This window comes from Micromys minutus (assembly GCF_963924665.1).
Source record: "Micromys minutus genome assembly, chromosome: 4".
NCBI lineage: Eukaryota > Metazoa > Chordata > Mammalia > Rodentia > Muridae > Micromys > Micromys minutus.
Genome location: NC_137973.1, coordinates 24,844,426 through 24,863,381, shown reverse-complemented (window position 1 = coordinate 24,863,381; position 18,956 = coordinate 24,844,426). Strand labels below are relative to the sequence as shown.

The following is an 18,956-nucleotide window of genomic DNA, read 5'->3' as shown; positions in this document are numbered from 1 at the left end:
CATATGTCCACACTCTGAGACAATTGCAAACAAATCCAGCTGACCAAAAATAAACAAAAGTATTTTTCAGTAAATCCATAAGGAGTCTTGAGTAACTCGCAAAAGTGAAGCCCCTCACATGCTAGTGAAATCAGAAAATAAAGCTAGCTTGGCCTTGAGTATGTGACAACGGAACTTTAGACTCGAAGTACAGTTACACGAGTAATCTAAAGTTCCTGCCACTATCGCAGCCTTACGAATTCTATTTCTTACATCAAATAAGTAAAATAGGCGGGGAAGAGGTCCACAAAATGACTTAGAGAGGTGCCAAGCCTGACAACTTGTGCTTGATCCTCGGATCTTACGATGTGGAAGGAGAGAAAGGACGCACAGAAATTGTCCTGTGACCTCTATATGTGCAACAGGGCACGTGCACGCCTCCTCCTTCTAAGTCTTGTATTTTTAAATGTTAAAAAACAAACAAAAGCAGGGATAGTGGGAGGTCAAAGATATTCCCTAGAAGAGATAATAATTCTCTTATAATTAAAGAAGCTGGGCACGATGCATGCGTGCAATCCTCTCAGCAAGGAGACTGAAGGCAGTAGAGCTGCTTCGAGATAGAGGCCAGCTATGAGTACATAGGGAGCGAAGCACCTATGCACCTTAGTACGGAACTCTGCAACGCTGGGGAAAGGTGAGAACGGAAGCCGGAACGAAGGTGCGCGGAACTCCTAATAGCCTGGGACAGGGAACGGGCGGTTCACTGCAAAAAGCGCTGCGGCGGGACCCGCCCTGAGCATGCGCTGTGCGGGCGGCGCGCTGCGTGTCGAATGTCCGGGCTGCGGACGCTGCTGGGGTTGGGGCTGCTGGTTGCAGGCTCGCGCCTGCCACGGATCGCAAGCCGGCAGAGTGTGTGCCGTGCAGGGCCCATTTGGTGGGGAACGCAGCGCCGGAGCTCGGAGACCATGGCAAGCGCGGCGGTGAAGTACCTGAGGTACGGCCGCGCTCTCCCGCGGGGGCGGGGCGGGGCAGGCCGCGGCCCCAGCACCCCAACCGAGGACTCAGGCCAGGACTTCCCCCAGCCAGGAGGAGGCTCAGGCCGTGGACGAGGAGCTTTTTAATGAATACCAGTTCAGCGTGGACCAACTCATGGAGCTGGCCGGGTTGAGCTGTGCCACAGCCATTGCCAAGGTACGGGGCACAGCGAGAAGCCATTGTGAGGAGCGGGTGGGGAAGTCCCGGGCGGTGTAGTACACAGCGGTGACTGCCCAACCCTTTGCACTTCTGCCTTCAGGCTTATCCCCCCACGTCTATGTCCAGGAGTCCCCCGACTGTCTTGGTCATCTGTGGCCCCGGAAATAACGGAGGGGATGGGCTGGTCTGTGCGCGACACCTCAAACTTTTTGTGAGTATGTGAACGGAGTTTTGTGGCAAGGTATAAGGATTCTGGAATCGGAGATCGAATGGCTGTTTTCCTTTTCGACTAGGGTTACCAGCCAACCATCTATTACCCCAAAAGACCTAACAAACCACTCTTCAATGGGCTAGTGACTCAGTGTCAGAAAATGGACATTCCTTTCCTTGGTGAAATGCCCCCAGAGGTAGGTGGGTTGATGCCTCATCTCTCCAGTAAGTACTGCTCCTCCCTTGCCGTTTTCAGACTAAGCTGGCCTGCCTAGTGTCTGTCTATCCTAAAAAGTGCTCTCTGAATAGAAGTGGTGTAGAAGCCCCTCCATATTGTGTGCTCTACGACTTTCCAACATTGAAAACTACAGGCACTCCCATTTGTAGCCAAACACCTCCTGCAACATGCATCTAACAGTAATCTGGCCCTCATCTTGAACCTTTTCTGTAGATATGTGGATTAGAGGGTGGGAAATTAGAAAAACTTTTAAAAATCTTATTCTGTGGATGAAAATACAGACACGTAGAACCAGTCCCTTCTGGCTTCCAGTCTCAGGCTTCTTGAGACTGGCTGTCAACCCACTCACCAGTGACAGGCAGGTTCTTGGAACAGAAAGTATGCCTGGATTCAGACTGGCTTGAATGAGCGACTCTCCTTTACTCTGTGCCTTAGGAAACAACTATGTCCATGCTTGTGTGGTCAGTGGATTCGGGGACAGCCCTCCCCATGTGGTAACAGTTCCTGACAGTCTTTTCTCTTCCTGCACCCTTACAGCCCATGATGATTGATGAACTGTACGAGCTGGTGGTGGATGCCATCTTTGGCTTCAGTTTCAAGGGTGATGTTCGAGAGCCATTCCACAGTATCCTGAGTGTCTTGAGTGGACTTACTGTGCCCATTGCTAGCATCGACATTCCCTCAGGTGCTGAGACTCAGATGGTTGGGGGAACCTGTGCTCAAACCTGGCTAAGGCTGGTACCCAGGAGACTGGATTCTTAGCTCACAGTATAACCCAGGTCTAAAATAATCTGAACGTACACTTCCATGTCCTACATTAGGGCTGGGCAGCAAAGTTCATGGTGACTGGGCCTGTGGGAAAACCTGAGCCTGATAGTACATGAGACTGAGGACCAGGCCTTCTGTACTTGCTTATACTACTTTCTCTCTTCAGGATGGGATGTAGAGAAGGGAAACCCTAGCGGAATCCAACCAGACTTACTCATCTCACTGACAGCACCCAAGAAGTCTGCAACCCTGTTTACTGGCCGATACCATTACCTTGGAGGTCGTTTTGTACCACCAGCTCTAGAAAAGAAGTACCAGCTGAACCTGCCATCCTACCCTGACACAGAGTGTGTCTACCGTCTACAGTAAGGGAGATGGGGAGGCAGGTTTCTCAATAAAGACTTGGTACTGTCTATCTCAAAACTGGAGTCTTCTGGCCTTAATTATCAGTGGTTTATCCTTTCTTGGGGAAACAGACCAGCATTTGTAAGCAATGGAAAACAACTCAGGTGTGATATCCTTCTCCCAGGAATGATCCTTATTTGTAATACACAGGGAAGTAGATAAACACCTCTAAACTAATTCAGCTTAGTATTATACCAAGACCCCAGAGGTTAACAGAATTACTTCAAGATTCCAAGTGCCATCTAGTTTGTGCTGGGAATGGTGATGTCAACTGGCAGTGACCTATACGCTTGGGGCCCAAGCTCTCATTTAATCATATTAGAAACAGGCAGTCTGGGAGGGTAACCCAACCCGTACATATAAATTGATGTTCTTCTTAACCTTTATAGAGTTTAAAATGAAAACATCTTGCAGGATGTGATAGTGCATGCCTCTGATCTAAGCACTCATGAGGCAGAGGCACATGGACCTCTAAGTTCTAGGAAAGCCTGAGCTGTATCAGGGAATCCCTGTCTACAAAACAAAGACATTTCATATAAATCTACATTTCCAGAATTTTAGAAGAGACATTCCTTTAACTATTCCTCCACCCTGATTCCTCTTCCCACCATCCTTTAGCTTGTGAGCTGTGTAGCACCAGGATTATACTTTTTGGACAGGAAGTTTCACAGAGGATGACCTCCACCCCTCAGCTAGCATAAAATGCTTTGGCTCTTCTCAGCAGACTGGTGCATAAGAACTGCTTACAGAGGAGTGTGCAGAAACCCTGCCCCAAACCAGGCTACCCCTGAAGAGGAGTCAGCTGAGATCTGCTTTAGACCCTCAGTCCCTCCTCCGCTTCTTTTTGGCTCTCTCCTTTGGGTGTGGCTGACTTCTCTCACCCTCGTTCTCTGCTTCCCATGTCCCGTCATCATCTTTGTTGCTTACATCCAAGACCTCACAGCACTGCCGTCTTTTCTTTTTGTCTTTTCTTCTGACCTTTCTCTCTCCTTTTATTAGGCCATCCTTCCCTTCTTCATCTTGGGTCTCCAAGTCTTCCCCACTCGTCTGTCGTTTCTTGTTGCTTCTCCAGGGGTCTATATCTGCTCCACCGTTGACTGCCTTTGGCCCACCTGTCACATCTATGATTCCTTCATCGCAGACTCCCATCTCCCCCTCTTCTTCATGGTGCTGCCTCTTCCTTTTCTTCTTTTTCCTGGAAGACTGATCAGATTGCTCTGTGCTCAATTCTCCAGGCCCACTCGCTCCTGCAGCCTCCTCCTCACTTCCTATGGCCAGTCCCTCTATCTCTTCCTCCTTCTTCTTCTTTTTCTTCTTCTTGCTTTTCCTGAAGCTCCTGTCAGTGTGTTCCAAGAGCTCCTCACCTAGACTCTTTTCAGTTATTGCAGCCTCTTCCTCCTCTTTCTGCTTCCTCTTCTTCTTCTTTTTTTGGGAGGGCTCTCTGTCAGTCAGTGGTTGAGAGGTGCCCATGTCCTTAGAGCCTTTGAGCCGAGCAAGGAAGGCCTGCTCTTGGGCCTCCAGGCGAGCAAGCTTGGCCTTCATGGTGATTCCAACTCGGGCAGCCCTAAGACAGACAATGGGTGCAAGTCAGCAAGGGTATTATAGAGAAAGTTGGAACAGAGGAAGGGAGCTGCCTAGCTTCAAACATGAACTTGTCAGCAACAGCAATTATTCCCTTGGAATGTAAAAATTGGGAGGTGGTGTAGATTTGTGTTAAGGTGATACATGATTTGACAGTGAGGAGGTAGGCAGGGGGAAAGGCTAGGAAACCAGAAAAGGAGGAAAAAAAGGTAGCAGGGAGAGATCAAGGTGGAGCTGGAGAAAGCAGACTTAGATCCAGGTGGCCATAATTGGAGATAGATATGGATATTTGTAAGGGATTTTCTAGGTCTTTTTATCCATTATAGAAGGGCAGTTTGTATCTTTGTTGTATTTAATCTTATTGTGTAGAGGGTTTGTGGATTGAGAATCAAATATGTAAACCTATAATGAAAAGCAACTGGGCTTTGGAGTAATGTTTGTGTTGGGAAGGGAATCGTGTGGAGAGGGTGGCTTGGACCAAGTGACAGAGTCTGTGTGTTCAGCTCCACACTAGAGCGGCATTTTCAGAGTGAGATCACGGGGTATAAAGAGCTAAGCCATCCATTTTAATATTTACTGCAACAAGGTGGCCCAGGCTGTCCTCAAACCTGGGCAGAAAAGATGGGAGACCCAGAAGGTGACCACAACTTACTTGTGTGCTGTTCGCTCCTCACAAGCTTTGAGTAGCATTTCATCAGTCAGACTGTAAGGGCAGATGACAAGTCACAAACACGTATGGTAGAAGGTTTGGTTTGCCCCCCCCCCCCCAATATTCATCTTCACTATTGTTCAAAACCTGGCAAACCTAGCACTTTTTGAAGTGCTAAGAATACAAAGATTTGTACAATCTAATTAATTCCACAAACACATACTTACTCTCCTCCGACAAGAGCTCAGTCAAGCATTAGGTTCATTCTCTTAAGATCCCAAAGCATCTCCCACATGCCCTCAGTATCAAAATAAAGTCTCACATCTTTGGGGGCGTAGGTTCATGGTTGCCAACATCACTGCAGCTCCTCATGTCTCTGTCGGGCTTCTCTTCACCTGAGGTTAGTGTGGCTGTCTAGAAGAAAAGGATCATGGAGATGGATGAAGCCAACTTAATACCATTACCAACTCTCCTCCATTTCCAACCCCTTGGGGATTCACTGCCCAAGGGCTGACTTTGACAGCTCTCACCATTATTACTTGCAAAGTCATGCAGCCTGTACATTCCAATTTGGGCAGGAGCCTCTCTGGCTCACCACTGGCTAGTTGAAGAACAAGCAGGGAAAAGTGCTCTGAGTTTTCATAGTGGAGTATGTGCTAGAAGCTGACAATAAAGACAGCACCCCTATCCCCAGTCTTCTTGTTTAACTAGACTCATAACCTATTATGGGCCATGTAGCTGAAATGGATCCAGGTGGGGAGGTAGCTCAGCTGGTAACAACACTTGCTATGCAAGCACGAGGACCTATGTGCAAATCTCCAGCACCCACATAAATGCTGAGCAGACATGCTGATCAACTGTAGTCTCAGCAAGCAAGCTAGCTTGGTAGCTAAACTAGACAAATTGGCAAGCTCTGGATTCAAGTAAGAGACCCTAACACAAGGTGGAGATCAAAAAGATACCTAGACACTATCTGCACACATGCATTCCCACACATATGTCAACACACATACACACAAAAAAAAATGAAAGAAAGAAAGAGAAAGAAAGAGAAAGAAAAAAGAAAGAAAGAAAGAAAGAAAGAAAGAAAGAAAGAAAGAAAGAAAGAAAGAAAAAGAAAGAAAGACAGAGATGGGTCCAGTCCAGATGTAACTACATGGGCAGTTAGGATGAATGCTGCTTGCCTCACAGATAACTCAGGCCAGAGTTTAGGGAGTGGTTTCTAGAGGGTGCTTATGTGTAATCTTAATGTGAAAGCAAGAAATGTTTAGCAGGTAAAAGAAAAACAACTGACAGAGAAAAGGGCAGGTAGAAAAACACAGCGTCCTCAAAGAGAAAAAAAAGACCCCGGGGACTAATGTGTACTGGTCCTAGAAAGAAGCGAGACTGGAAGCATGAAGGGCCACAGAAGAGTCTCATTAGAAAGGATGGGGCTGGGCAGTGGTGTTGCACTTATGAAGCAGAGGCAGGCAGATCTCTGAGTTCAAGACCAATCCAGTCTACAGCATGAGTTCCAGGACAACCAGGGCTACACAGAGAATCTGTCTTGAAAAACAAAAACTAACAAAAAATATCATGAAACTGTAGCTGTTTTTTGCTACTTTGTGGGGTTTTTTTTTCTTCCACCCTTCTCTACCCTTTCTCTACCCTCTCAACCCCCTAATGCTAGATGGGAGAGGAGAGAAAAGGATAGAAAAGAAAGGAGGTAATGTTATTGTTAAATTACTTTCTGCTGATTAGGAGCATGGAATTCCTTGACAGGACATCTAATTTTTTTTTTCCTTTGTGTATGACTGCTTAACAAACCATAACCAATAACCCACAATACCCTTCCTCCGGGGTCTAGCGTTTATATACCCTCTGAAAAGTCCCCAGAATTCCAAATGTCACAGAATCAAAGAAACTGCTTGCTGCTGGCAAAACCACACCTTTTCTAGAGCATGAGGCAAATTATAGCTGCTGAATGCAATCTGAAGCAGCCCCATATCCCTCACCTGAGAGTAAAACAAAAACATATTTCCATAATATTCCTGAGCTTTTCAAAAAAAACCAAAATCCTCACTACATAACAGTTTGTGTTTCAGAGAGAACCCTATGGACGCTTTGCAGGTCAGCAGACTGTGGTGGAGGGTGAGAATAGAGGCAGAGGCTCTTAACGGGGCAAGGACTGCTCAAACTGAGTAGATGTCAAATGTAGAAATGGAAGGGTTGCTAGATAACCGGGAAAGCCCTGAGCACAGAATCTATGCTCACTAACTGCTGGCTTCTGTTCTTTTTGCTGTGGGCTCTTCTGCCCACATTTTTACTCTTTGGGTCACATATATAAAATAAAGATGGACCGGGCGACCTAACAGGACTCTCCTGGCTTCTAGCTCTTTTAAAATTACACACCAACATACCCCATCCCAGTGGCTTGCACCCTCCCTCCCACTGTGTACTACTGCTTCCCCAGCAGACGGGATTCTGGGTGAGGGCATGGGCACAGCAAGGTTGGACACAGGATCTGGGTGTCCTGGGATATCCTGGGAATCAGTAAGACACACAAGGACCCAGGGGGGAGAGGAGCAGCTGGGAGCTGGATCGCTCACTCTAGTACCTTCACAAACTTCTGATACAGCAAGTTGGGCTTGGGGTGACTGCGCTGGGTGTTCTCCATGGAAAGGCGCCTTATCTGCACTCCATCCTGTTGGAAGATACCGGTGAGAAAGCGGCACACTGCACTGCCCTACCCGACCCCAGGCCTGCAGGTTTCTTTGCTATAACCTGACAAGTTCATACCTTCCCCGAGTCCACTACTAAGCTGGCAGCAGTCTTGTTGAAGAGATCACTCCACCAGTGGTCTGTAAATTCCTTGGCAGGGTCGTGTCCCACCTCCAGGTGAACAATAAGTACAAGTCACAGTCTGAGCACCACCCACTGGCCCTCCTGGGTCCCTTCTCCCATTCATGCTGACCACCTCCCAGACTTACCCCATGGGTATCTTGCTTCAGTGTCACCTTGAGGGCCTGGGTGATGCCATTCTCTTTCCGGCCCAGGCCTTTACCTGCAGAGAGTGATTTATTTTGTAGCCTGCCCTGAGACCTCACCATTCCTTATACTGATCTTGGGGCATACTGTGCCTTCCAGAAACCTACCTCACCCCATTCCTTTTAGCCCTGCTGAATAAGTGCCCCCATCTGAGCCAGAACTACCTTTTCTATCTCTCTGCAGATTCCTCTAGTCTGACCAACCATTTGCCCCTCATTGTCCCTCATCCAAAATGGGATTTCTCCCATTCTTCCCTAGCCTGGACGGGTCAGAAAATGCATGATTCTAAAGACTTCTCTGTAGACCCGTTTCTCCTCTGAGCTGACGGGGCAGGAGAGCAGGGAGCTGGGAGGATATGGAAGAGACCCTAGAACACCTTGAGTCCATCCATGCTTCAGCAGCTGCTCTTCAGCAAACTTCATCCCACGGCTCTTGACCTCCGGGGTGACACTCATGGTTGGGAGAAGCTCTGTCCCAGGTTCTCACCACGAAGAATGTGGCACCATCCTCTAGATAGGGAAAGGAAGGACTGGAGGTACAGCTTTGACAACAGGGTGCTTGTCTAGCACACACAAAGCCCCAGGCCCCAACTCCTGCATCATGTAAAATCAGGCATGCTGACACACACATGTAATCCCAGCAGCTGGAATGTAGAGGCCAGAGGATCAGAAGTTCATATCATCTACAACTATACAGAAGGTTGACGCCACCTTGTGCTACATAAGACCCTGAATGAGTAAAAAAGAAAGGGATGGTAGTGTGGGCTGGGGCTGTATCTTAGCATACATTGGTAGGTAGAATGCTTGCCTAGCATTCGTGAGATCCTGGGTTCAATCTCCAGCATTGTGTGACCAGATGTGGTAGTGCATGCCTGTAATTCCAGCTCCGGGGAAGTGGCAGCAGAAGGCTCAGGAGTTCAAAGTTGATTAGGAGCTTGGGACCAGCCTGGAATGCTCAAGATCCCACCTGTGCCTAAAGTACATAAAGCTGCTTGTGTATGACTCGGTGGTTAAGATCATTAACTGCTCTTCCAGAGGTCCTGAGTTCAAATCCCAGCAACCACATGGTGGCTCACACCATCTGTAATGATATATGATGCCCTCTTCTGGTGTGTCTAAAGACAACTACAATGTATTTATATGTAATATCTTTAAAAAAAAAAAAAAAACTTTCTTTTTGTAAAAAAAAAGTTTATATGTATGCCCAAGTTCATGTATGTGCACTACATGCATGCAGGAACTGCAGTTAAAGTTGTGAGCTGTCATGCGGGTGCTAGGAACTGAATCTAGGTCCTCAGCAAGAGCAGTTAGTGCTCTTAACCATGAACCACCTTTCCAGACCTTGAATTCTTCTTGAGTCCTGAGAGACACCAGAAGGAAGACTGTTCTTTGGGGAGTCCTCTCTCTGGTCAAACACCCCACACAAAGCAGGATGAAGGAGGAAGGACAGTGTTAATACCTATGAGTGGCATCAGGCTATACTGAAGCCTTAATGTGAAAACTTACATTCAATCTTGCCACCTTCCTCAGGTGACAAAGGAAGCTGAGCCTTAAATAGCTTAGGTGGTGTGACGGTTGGTATTGCTGTCAACATGGCAGGAATGACCTAGATCTCCAGGTACACCTGCAGATTAGATAAATTGGTCTCTGTGCAGGTCTGTGAGAGATTAGCCTTTTTAAGTTAACTGAGATGGGAAAACCTCAATCAGTGGCCTTGAGTCCTGGAGTGGACAAAAACCTGTCCTAGGGACCTTTTTAGTGGAGGGAGAGAACTGACTTTCATGGGCTCTCTTCTGACTCCCTACCCATACTTATATTCTCTCTCCCTCTCTCTCTCCTTCCCTCTCTCTGAGAGACAACACACACACACACACAACACATACACACACACGTTAAAATGTAAGACAGCATGGATGGCTTGCTAGACTAGGTCACACAACTAATAAATGAAGAATTCAAACCAGGAAGCCTGTGTGCAGAGCCTGTTTACATTGTGAAAACAAAGCCATGAGGTGTTTGGTAACTTGAGCTAGAGACTGGTACTTAAGAGAGCCTGTAACCCATTCCTATGTGCCAAGATTTGCACTGACCTAGCGTGGGAGCCAAACCTTCCTTCCTCCCACATTACTGCCTTCTCAGGTTTTCAGAAGCTTCTGTTTAGAAACTGTCTAGTATAGGAAGAGGCTGCTAACTAAGCACTAAGTAAACAAAGATGGCTGCTATGCACCATTGCCTCATTATACTTCAAACAATCCTGGCAAATAGGTATCATCCTCATCTTACAAGTGAGAAAAAAAGGGTACTGGGAAATATGAATACTAGCCCGGATTCTAGGTAGCCAAATTTCTTCACAGTAACTCACACATACTTCCCTTTACCCCTGAATGGCATTACCTCACTTACACTAAATTTACCTCCAAAGTGTAAGACCGCACATCACACAAGACACTGGAAACACAGACTACTAATACCAATTTGTGGTAAGATAATTTTTTATGGACACAACTGTTCTTTGCTTTTGTTTTGAGATTATGTATCCCTGGCTACCCTGAAACTCTACGTAGACCAATCTGGCCTCACACTCTCAGAGATCTGCTTGGTTCTACCTACCAAATGCTGGGATCGAAGGCATGAGCCACCACCCTGGCTACAGAAAACTCCAAGCTGACTTGTGGGACTCCTGGAGTAAACCTTGAGCTTCTCAAAGAGGCAAACTTTCATTAGATCTAAAATCTATTAAATGCCTTTTATGAAGTCTAACACAACTTTAGGCAATACTCCTAAACATTATATATTAGGTTTAAGAATGAGGGACAGGAGACTGGAGATGGCTCAGTGGTTAAGAGCACTCACTGCTCTTCCAGAGGTCCCGAGTTCAATTCCTAGCAACCACATGGTGGCTCACAACCATCTGATGCCCTCTTCTGGTGGGTCTGAAGACAGTTACAGCGTACTCACATTGAAAAAAAAAAAATGAGGAACAGGATTTCCATCCAATGAAAAGTGACAGGCTGTTCATCAAGACATGGGCTGTCCAATTCTCTAAGGAATTGGGTAACGGGTACTTCATAGATGTAAGTGACACCTGGATGTTTCTAGGTGTAATAGCAAAAACAGACCATTTTACAAAGCAGAAAATAAAAAGTCCAGTCTTGTTTGGGAGCTTCTTACTCCTAGTGAGTAGGAATGTCAGCATCAGATAGAAGGAGGCATGGCTCAAGAGATGGGCCCAGAAAACCTGCCCTGTTCCTCAGTAATTCCAGTATCATTCAAGAACAGAATGATACAGAATCTGTACAAGAACACTTCGGTGGCTATAGATGCCTGGCTTTCTCTTGACGCTGCTAAAACAGCTGTGAGCACCATTTCCAAAGGATCCATTTCCCACAAGTGGCCTGCATTCTTGGGAAACAAACAACAAGTGACACAGGAGCTTCTAGACTTAAGGGAAAGGTAGAGTCTGCAGGAGAATTAAACACAGAAGCCAGGTAGTGTGCTCATGATGAAGGAATCACACAGGCCAGGACCAGCACTTGTAACTGGGAACCTGAAGCTGTTGTAACGTGCACCCGAGCCTCGGCCTGTGATGCCCAGACCACGGCTTTAACACTAGCTCCCAAAGGCAGACTTCTGGGAGCCTGGGAACCCAAAGAGACTCAAGACTGAACCTAGCAAGCCAACCAAAGGCCCGAATGCTGTGGTTCCACAACTCCCATGGACACATACTTCCTTCCTTTAATATCTGGAGTCAGATCAGAGGGCCAGCTCTGTCCTGGTCTGCTTCTCTCTCCTTTTGCCTGTCTCTTCCAGAGAACAGACTAGCCAGGTTACAGGACCTCGTATGTTTCAGGCTCTGGGAGCCGAGATGTCCTTTTACATCAGATGTTTCTCTTGTGCAGCCTTCTCAGCTCTCCACTCTTTATATTCCCCCCTTACTTCTGCCAATGCAGGACTGACCACTCATCCTACCCCGAGTTTCTTCCCTTTGTACTGTATTGTTACTCCCTGAAATGACTGGTGCTTATTTTTCTGTTTGGCTATCTTTGATATTGACTGTGCAGATGGTATTCTAATTTCTAATCACTAATCTAGAGGAAAAAGACAGCTCAGCCCTAGAAGAACCTAGGCCCTACTGAACACTTTAAATACTTCTGAAAGAGTAAAGGCAATTTTTAAAACATAAAAAAAAGTTTAGTTGTATGAGCATTTTGCTTGCAATGTGCACACTGTGCCTCAGAAGCCACAAGAGGCTGTTCCATGCTCTAGAACTGATTTTATAAATGGTTGTGAGCTACCATGTGGGTGCTGGGAACTAATGCAGGTCCTCTGGAAGAGAGGTAAGAACTCTTTTTTTTTAATCAAACAAGTTTAATTCACTTCCTTTTAACATCACATTTATTTGGATACATCATTACATCTACTTTGTTACTTTTGAAGCATTTTATGGTTACACATTACTATACAATAAAACAAAATTGGAATCATTATAGGTGGTACAGACACACCCCCCACCCCGTGGACTGGGAACCAACAGAGAGCTCATAGACTGGTTGCAACTACAAGGAGTGGATGCAAACACAATAGAAAAGGTAAGTTTCTAAATCAAAGTATTCCTATGATATTGTTGAAAAGCTGCTTATCCATACATTGAATCTTTCAGATTGCTGAAGAGGATTACACGCTTTCTGATTTTCTCAATGATATCACTAAGGAAGACCTAAGGTGTCTCAGATCACAGTAAGAACCTACAGTTTAAGTAATAAAATGGTTTTTTCATGTGAATGCTTTATTTTCTTAATGCTGGCAGCTTTCCCCAATCTTTGAAATGCATCTTTCCTATGTCATAGCAAACTTAGCTCATTTTCAGGTTCAGGGTGTCAAGGCATGAGGTGCCAGACCCTTCTTCACATTGTTTAATAAATGCCTACACCTTCACCAAGAGCCACCCAGTGTTCCTATGGTACCAAGTCCAGAAAAAGGTGACATACTTCAAAGTTAGAGATTACATCTGAAAAGTAGATGGCTGGCTTCAAGTTTGCTTTTCTTATGCAAATTGTCTCCCAGCACAGAGACAAAAGCAGGCCTCCTCACAAGGAGGAGAATGAGCCCAAAATACCCTACACCTGCTCTCGATTAAAGCTCCCTTTAGTGTACAGGCAGATCTGCATTTACTCAGAAAGACCCTTGTTCATTTAATTCAAGCACATGTGATTTTAGAGCATCCTTGTTTATAAACAGGATTTTAAGTAATGTCAACTCTGACCTAGTATTTAAAAAGTTGGTATAGCAATTGTTGGAAAGATAGGGCCTAAGTATTTTACAAACTAGTGTAATTTCTTAGATGTGAAAGATTATAAAGTGTGCCTAGGAATGGGAGTACAATTTCACGTTTGTTAAGTATCTAAATGGAGAAAATGAAATTGACTTTGAATTGACTGAAGTCCCCTTATTTTAAAACACATGATGATAGCCTTTGATCAGAGACAGGGTGGGTAGTGCCAAACCGGGTCAGTCCAGCCTCCACATTCGCGCTGGCCACTCCACCTCTCCCTGAGCTTTGCGTTAGTCCCAGCATGCCTCCACGAGGTCATTCATAGCTATGATCACACCAACTGGCAGTTGTTCCTTTAGTAACTGGCCCAGGATACGAAGAAGAAAGGTTATAAACTCTGCACTACCCTAATCAAATCCAACACACCCCCATTCACACGAGTACACCGAATACCGTCGTACAAACGGCATGGAGCTTTACTCTCCCTTAATTTACGTGTTTTCAAGACTTTTGTTGTCTGGGTATTTCCTGCCAAAGTTGAGAGCACAGAGTTCCTTACAAGGATGAGGAACACCCATGCATCTAATAGTCTCCCATTAACTGACTGACTTAAACTTGACCCACTGGTTGGCACCGCGCACTTCAAAGGTAGGCTCACTGCTGTAGATGTGATAGCCTAGTTCCTCCAACGGGGGCTCAGGATCAGCCGTGGCAAACTGGGCAGCGTCCTCAATTTCTTTCCTCACCTCTACATCAATCTCCTTTAATTCTTCAACACTTGCAAGATTGCTGTTCACCATTCTATCCTTGAGAAGCATAATAGGGTCGCTCTTACTTCTTACTTCCTGGATTTCCTCTCGAGTGCGGTAACTGACTCCGGGGTCACTCATACTGTGTCCATGGTAGCGGTAAGTCTGCAACTCCATTAGGATGGGCCCCTTACCAGACCTGCAATAGGCAGCCGCAAACTTTGTTGCCTCTCGGACGCACAAGATATCCATTCCATCTACCCTCAGTCCAGGAATAAAGTCTCCTCTTTTGTAGTAATCCGTGCTGGCTGCTGCTCTCTCAACAGATGTTCCCATACCATAGCGGTTATTCTCACAGATGAAAATACAAGGTAATTTCCACAGTGCTGCCATGTTGTAAGCTTCAAATATCTGACCCTGATTAGCAGCACCATCTCCATACAATGTTAAACAGACCTCATCTTTCCCATTATACTTGCAGGCCAGGGCAATTCCTGCTCCTAGGGGCACCTGAGCTCCAACGATGCCGTTACCCCCGTAGAAGTTCTTGGCGTACATGTGCATTGACCCGCCTTTCCCCTTAGCACACCCTCCTCTCCGTCCTGTTAGCTCAGCAAGAATTGCTCGGACAGGCAGGCCCCGAGTGAAGGTGAAGCCATGGGCGCGGTAGGCGGTGATGAGGTGGTCTGTGGGGTTGATGCCAGCCTCCAGGCCCACACAGCAAGCTTCCTGGCCATCACACAAGTGACAGAAACCGCGAATAATTTTCTGCTTATACAGCTGATCCGCCTTTAGCTCCATCCGGCGCACAGTCTGCATCATCCTGTAGTACTTGAGCCCATCCTCTCTGGTGAGCACCGTGGTGACTGGAGGGCCCTCTTCTAGCCGATGAAGGTCACATTTCTTAATCTCAAAGGTAGCATCATTTGCAAAATTCCGGGAAGCCACCAGCACTCTACTTGCCGGCTTCAGCGCAGCGCCTGCCAACACGCGGGACACGGCGGCAAGCATCTTCCTCCCGGAGCGCAGCAGACTCACACGGAAGACTCTCGCAGCAGCACTCAGGCACTCACAAGGAGTGGTTCCGCGTTCCCAAGTCTCCTAGAGGCGCCCGGAGCTGAAGCCACGCCCTAAACCGAGGTAAGAACTCTTAATGACAGAGCTACTCGCTCCCACCCACTAAATAAATTCTACCAACGACCTAATCCCGGATATGCAAATCTCAAGGAACACAATACACCAAGGTAACATAATTCCTCCAAAAACTGAAGAGACCAGGAGAAAAAAAGTGGTCAGAACTTTAGGACAGGACTTCAAAAGCACCATGTACAAAGCCAGGCATGATGTGGTGTGCAACTGTAATCCCAGAGATGGCCAGCCAGCCCAGCCTAGCCTAATCAGTTAGAGACTCAATCCCCCAAAACTGGTGGTTGATTCTTGAGGTTGACCTCTGGCCTTGATACTCATGCACTCCCGGCCACACACACATTCACCTATATACACATTTCAAACAAACATACAAACAAGCAAGCAAACACCCGAGGGGTTGGAGAGATGGCTCTGCAGTTAAGAGCACTGGCTGCTCTTCCAGAAGACCTGAGTTTCATTCCCAGCAACCTTAGGGCAACTTACAACCTTCAGTTCCAGGAATTAGGTTCCCTCTTCCAGTCTCCTTAGGAACCATTCATACATGTAGCACACAGGTATACAGGCAGGCAAAACACCTGCACACAAAAATTCTTTTTAGGTTTGCTTATTTATTGAATTAAGCCACTAGACCTGTAGTGATTTGTTATGTAGCAATGAAGCTAAAGTGCAGGGTACTGATGACATTATTGATATGCACACAAGTTTTGGGGCCTGGAGAGATCACTCAATAGTTAAGAGCACTTACTGCTCTTGCAGGGAACAGGGCTTTGGTTCCCAGCAAGAACAAGGCAGCTCACATCTCTCCATACCTCTTACTGGCATCTGGCATGCACTGAATGCACATAATAAAAGCAGTCACAGTGACACACACCTTTTATCTCAGAACTTGGGAAGCAAAGGCAGGTGAATCTCTTCGAGTTCAAGGCCAACCTGGTCGGTCTACAAAGCAAATTCTTAGGACAGCCAGAGCTATTAAACTGAGAAACCCTGTCTCAAAGGATCAAAATAAAATAAAACAGTTCTTCCAGCCCTCTACGGTGGGGCACATCTTTAATCTCTATACTTTAGGAAATACCCTGGCAGATCTCAATGAATTGGAGCCGGCCCCTTCTACATACTGAGTTCCAGGTCAATAAAGGAGGCATAGTAAAAGCCTGTCTCAAATACAGATGCATGATCGATCGATAGTCAGTCCTATCAGTTCTCAAAATGTGACCATGTGACCCAGGGCCCCCTTTGGGCTGAGACTTATAGAGACCTATGAGATCAAAGTCTTCTCAGAAATCCCCCCCTCATTAATTGTGCCCTCCCCATCTGTTTGGTTGCTTGTTTTTAAAGACAGGTTTCCTTGTGTAGCCTTGGCTGTCCTGGAACTAGCTCTCCATACAAGGCTAGCTAGCTTCGAAGGCATGCAGGACCAATGCCCAGATCCCTCTTTCTTATGACCGCATAGACTGTGTAGTTTCCCAGGAAATATGCTCTTGTGTACTCTGGTTGTTGGGATTCTGTAAACTCCACCCCTCAGTTACCTGGCAGTAGCCAGGTATGCTCCGCTCCACTGACCAGACACTATAAAAGGGGCTGCTTGCCCCCTCCTCTCTCTTGCGGCCTTGCTCTCCGCCCTCTCCTCCCTCTTCCCTTTCCCTTCCCCCTTCTCCCTCCACGTGCTCATGGCCGGCCTCTACTCTACTCCTTTCTCTCTCTCTGCCTCTACTACCCTCTTAACTCTCCCATGACCTGAATAAACTCTATTCTGTACTGTACAGTCGTCGTGTGGCTGGTCCCTCAGGGGAAGGGATTCCCAACATGGGCCCCTCAGAGGCATCTCCCTGGCCCCAGGCTTGCTGCACCTCCATGGGCCATATGACCCCCCCCACACTCTCTTAATCCTTTCCCTAACACTGGTGTCTAGCAATATTCCCCAATTCTGCATAGCTAAATGCCAACAAAGCTCACAAGACCTTATAAAATGGAGGCAGGGCGTTGGCATGTGTCCCGTGAAGACCGAGTTCAGGAAGAATCACACATCTATCCACCTTTCCACTAGGAAGGGTGATTACATGAAGCCCAAATGAAAACTGAACTGTAAGCAGAGCAACAGAAAAACAGGGTGAATTGGTCCTACCTTCCCTCTTGGTTTTTTGTTTTGTTTTTCAGGTCTTACTAATTAGCCTGGCTGGCCAGGGTTAGGCCTGCTTGCCTCTCTAAGTGCTACCTTGCTCCTTGATATGGAATCACAAGTAAAATTTAGATGCTGAGACCACCTTGCAATCAGAAATTATCTCTGAATATTTTAACAGTAAGAATAATCATACCCCACACTTGTAGAGCATTGTCTCACCACCAGCCTGATATTAACTGCTTCACGCAGATCATCTCGTTAATGCCTGCTAACATCTTATAAGATATTACTTATCCTCAATTTACGAAGAAGAAATCGAACACTGATCGTTTGAAAACCAAACAACTGGCAGGCAGGTAGTAGATCCAGGATTGGTCGTGAGGAATTTTATAAGCAACTGCTTTGTGGCTCTACAACTCCTGTGCTTTCTGCTGTAAGACTTCCCACATCCTATTTCTCATCACAGTAACTCAAAACTACACTCCCCGAAAGTCGGAGACAAGGCCAGCCCTCGACAATTACAGCGAGAACGCGTTCAACGTTTCTGGATTGAACTGAATGGCACTGTAGGAATCGCTTTTAACGCAATTTCAATGGGCCGGCGTGGGCTGCCGCAGCCTGATCCGTGAAGGCTGCAAGTACACGGTGAGACTGTCTTCTCTCCAGCCAGTTTGCAGCAGCCTAGAGGACTAAGCCGCCGCCTTTTCATCCTGTTAGAAACCCAAGCCCCGCAGCCACAGAGCTAGCCGAGTGGAACTACTCTTGGACCTTCGCCTTTGCTTCCGCCCCTGGGGAAAGCAAGATCCTTACCGTCAGTGTTCAGTCCTCTCCGTGGAAGCACGTGGCACACCCGATTTGGTTGCCGCCATCTTCCCGGAAGTGCGTTTCGGTCCCTCTAGGATGCAAAAACCATAGAGATGTTCTAACTGTCACGCCCACGGAAGCTGAGTTCCAGGCTCCGTGCAAGTTTCCTTTCCTCAGTTGCTGAAAGCTCCGCCCTCAGCTCTGGGATCCCTAGAAGGTTCCTCGCGGAGCCCTTACACTCAGGCTCTGCACAGTGCTGTAGTTCAGTAGAATCAGCACTGCTTGCACACTTCCTTGTGCTAGGACTAGTTCCTTTCGTACTGGGTGTTGGGATTCTGTAAACCCCACCCCTCAGTTACCTAGCAACAGCCAGGTACACCCCACCCCTCAGTTACCTAGCAACAGCCAGGTATACCCCACCCCTCAATTACCCAGCAGTGGCCAGGTATGCTCCTCCCCAGTGACCTGACACTATAAAAGGAGCTGCTTGACCTTTCCTCTCTCTTGCTCTTGTGCTCTTCTAGCCTTGTTCTCCCACCCCTACCCCTCCTCTTCCCTTCCCCCCCTCCCTCCACGTGCTCATGGCCGGCCTCTACTCCTCTACTTCTCTCTCTCTCTCTCTCTCTCTCTCTCTCTCTCTCTCTCTCTCTCTCTCTCTCTCTCTCTCTCTCTCTCTCTCTCTCTCTCTCTACCTCTACCACCCTCTTAACTCTCCCATGACCTGAATAAACTCTATTCTGTACTATACCATTGTGTATCTGGTCCCTCAGGGGAAGGGATTCCCAACATGGGCCCCTCAGAGGCATCTCC

The 18,956-nt window shown here is 46.9% G+C and overlaps 3 protein-coding genes across 3 annotated transcripts; 1 reads left to right on the top strand and 2 right to left on the bottom strand.

Annotated features, from left to right (window-relative positions):
* The first annotated feature begins 794 nt into the window (after positions 1-794).
* On the top strand, positions 795-2,804 carry NAXE (NAD(P)HX epimerase). The gene is made up of 6 exons (XM_080916468.1): positions 795-973; positions 1,062-1,170; positions 1,274-1,384; positions 1,467-1,580; positions 2,159-2,306; positions 2,556-2,804. Exons 1-6 carry the CDS (start codon positions 810-812, stop codon positions 2,756-2,758), a joined length of 849 nt encoding a protein of 282 aa, XP_080772594.1. The 5' UTR covers positions 795-809; the 3' UTR covers positions 2,759-2,804.
* Positions 2,805-2,995: 191 nt separating this feature from the next.
* GPATCH4 (G-patch domain containing 4) lies at positions 2,996-18,219 on the bottom strand. Its single transcript, XM_080915918.1, has 8 exons — positions 18,153-18,219; positions 8,428-8,560; positions 7,994-8,067; positions 7,803-7,895; positions 7,621-7,707; positions 5,347-5,438; positions 5,028-5,078; positions 2,996-4,358 (listed from the first exon to the last, which is right to left on the bottom strand). The coding sequence occupies exons 2-8, from the start codon at positions 8,504-8,506 to the stop codon at positions 3,617-3,619; spliced, it is 1,218 nt and encodes a 405-aa protein (XP_080772044.1). The 5' UTR covers positions 8,507-8,560; positions 18,153-18,219; the 3' UTR covers positions 2,996-3,616.
* On the bottom strand, positions 12,458-18,217 carry LOC308419968 (pyruvate dehydrogenase E1 component subunit alpha, somatic form, mitochondrial-like). The gene is made up of 2 exons (XM_080915919.1): positions 18,153-18,217; positions 12,458-15,201 (listed from the first exon to the last, which is right to left on the bottom strand). The coding sequence occupies exon 2, from the start codon at positions 15,080-15,082 to the stop codon at positions 13,919-13,921; it is 1,164 nt and encodes a 387-aa protein (XP_080772045.1). The 5' UTR covers positions 15,083-15,201; positions 18,153-18,217; the 3' UTR covers positions 12,458-13,918.
* Positions 18,220-18,956: the final 737 nt, after the last annotated feature.

What these genes read in the sequence shown, in the direction of transcription:
- NAXE (XM_080916468.1), top strand. Translation starts at nt 810, where the DNA reads ATGTCCGGGCTGCGGACGCTGCTGGGGTTGGGGCTGCTGGTTGCAGGC. An exon ending in GCGGCGGTGAAGTACCTGAG is followed by an intron (nt 974 to 1,061) that starts GTACGGCCGCGC and finishes GACTTCCCCCAG; the next exon opens with CCAGGAGGAGGCTCAGGCCG. An exon ending in GTGCCACAGCCATTGCCAAG is followed by an intron (nt 1,171 to 1,273) that starts GTACGGGGCACA and finishes TTCTGCCTTCAG; the next exon opens with GCTTATCCCCCCACGTCTAT.
- GPATCH4 (XM_080915918.1), bottom strand. Translation starts at nt 8,506, where the DNA reads ATGAGTGTCACCCCGGAGGTCAAGAGCCGTGGGATGAAGTTTGCTGAA. An exon ending in GAAGCATGGATGGACTCAAG is followed by an intron (nt 8,068 to 8,427) that starts GTGTTCTAGGGT and finishes CACTCTCTGCAG; the next exon opens with GTAAAGGCCTGGGCCGGAAA. An exon ending in TGAAGCAAGATACCCATGGG is followed by an intron (nt 7,896 to 7,993) that starts GTAAGTCTGGGA and finishes GTTCACCTGGAG; the next exon opens with GTGGGACACGACCCTGCCAA.
- LOC308419968 (XM_080915919.1), bottom strand. Translation starts at nt 15,082, where the DNA reads ATGCTTGCCGCCGTGTCCCGCGTGTTGGCAGGCGCTGCGCTGAAGCCG.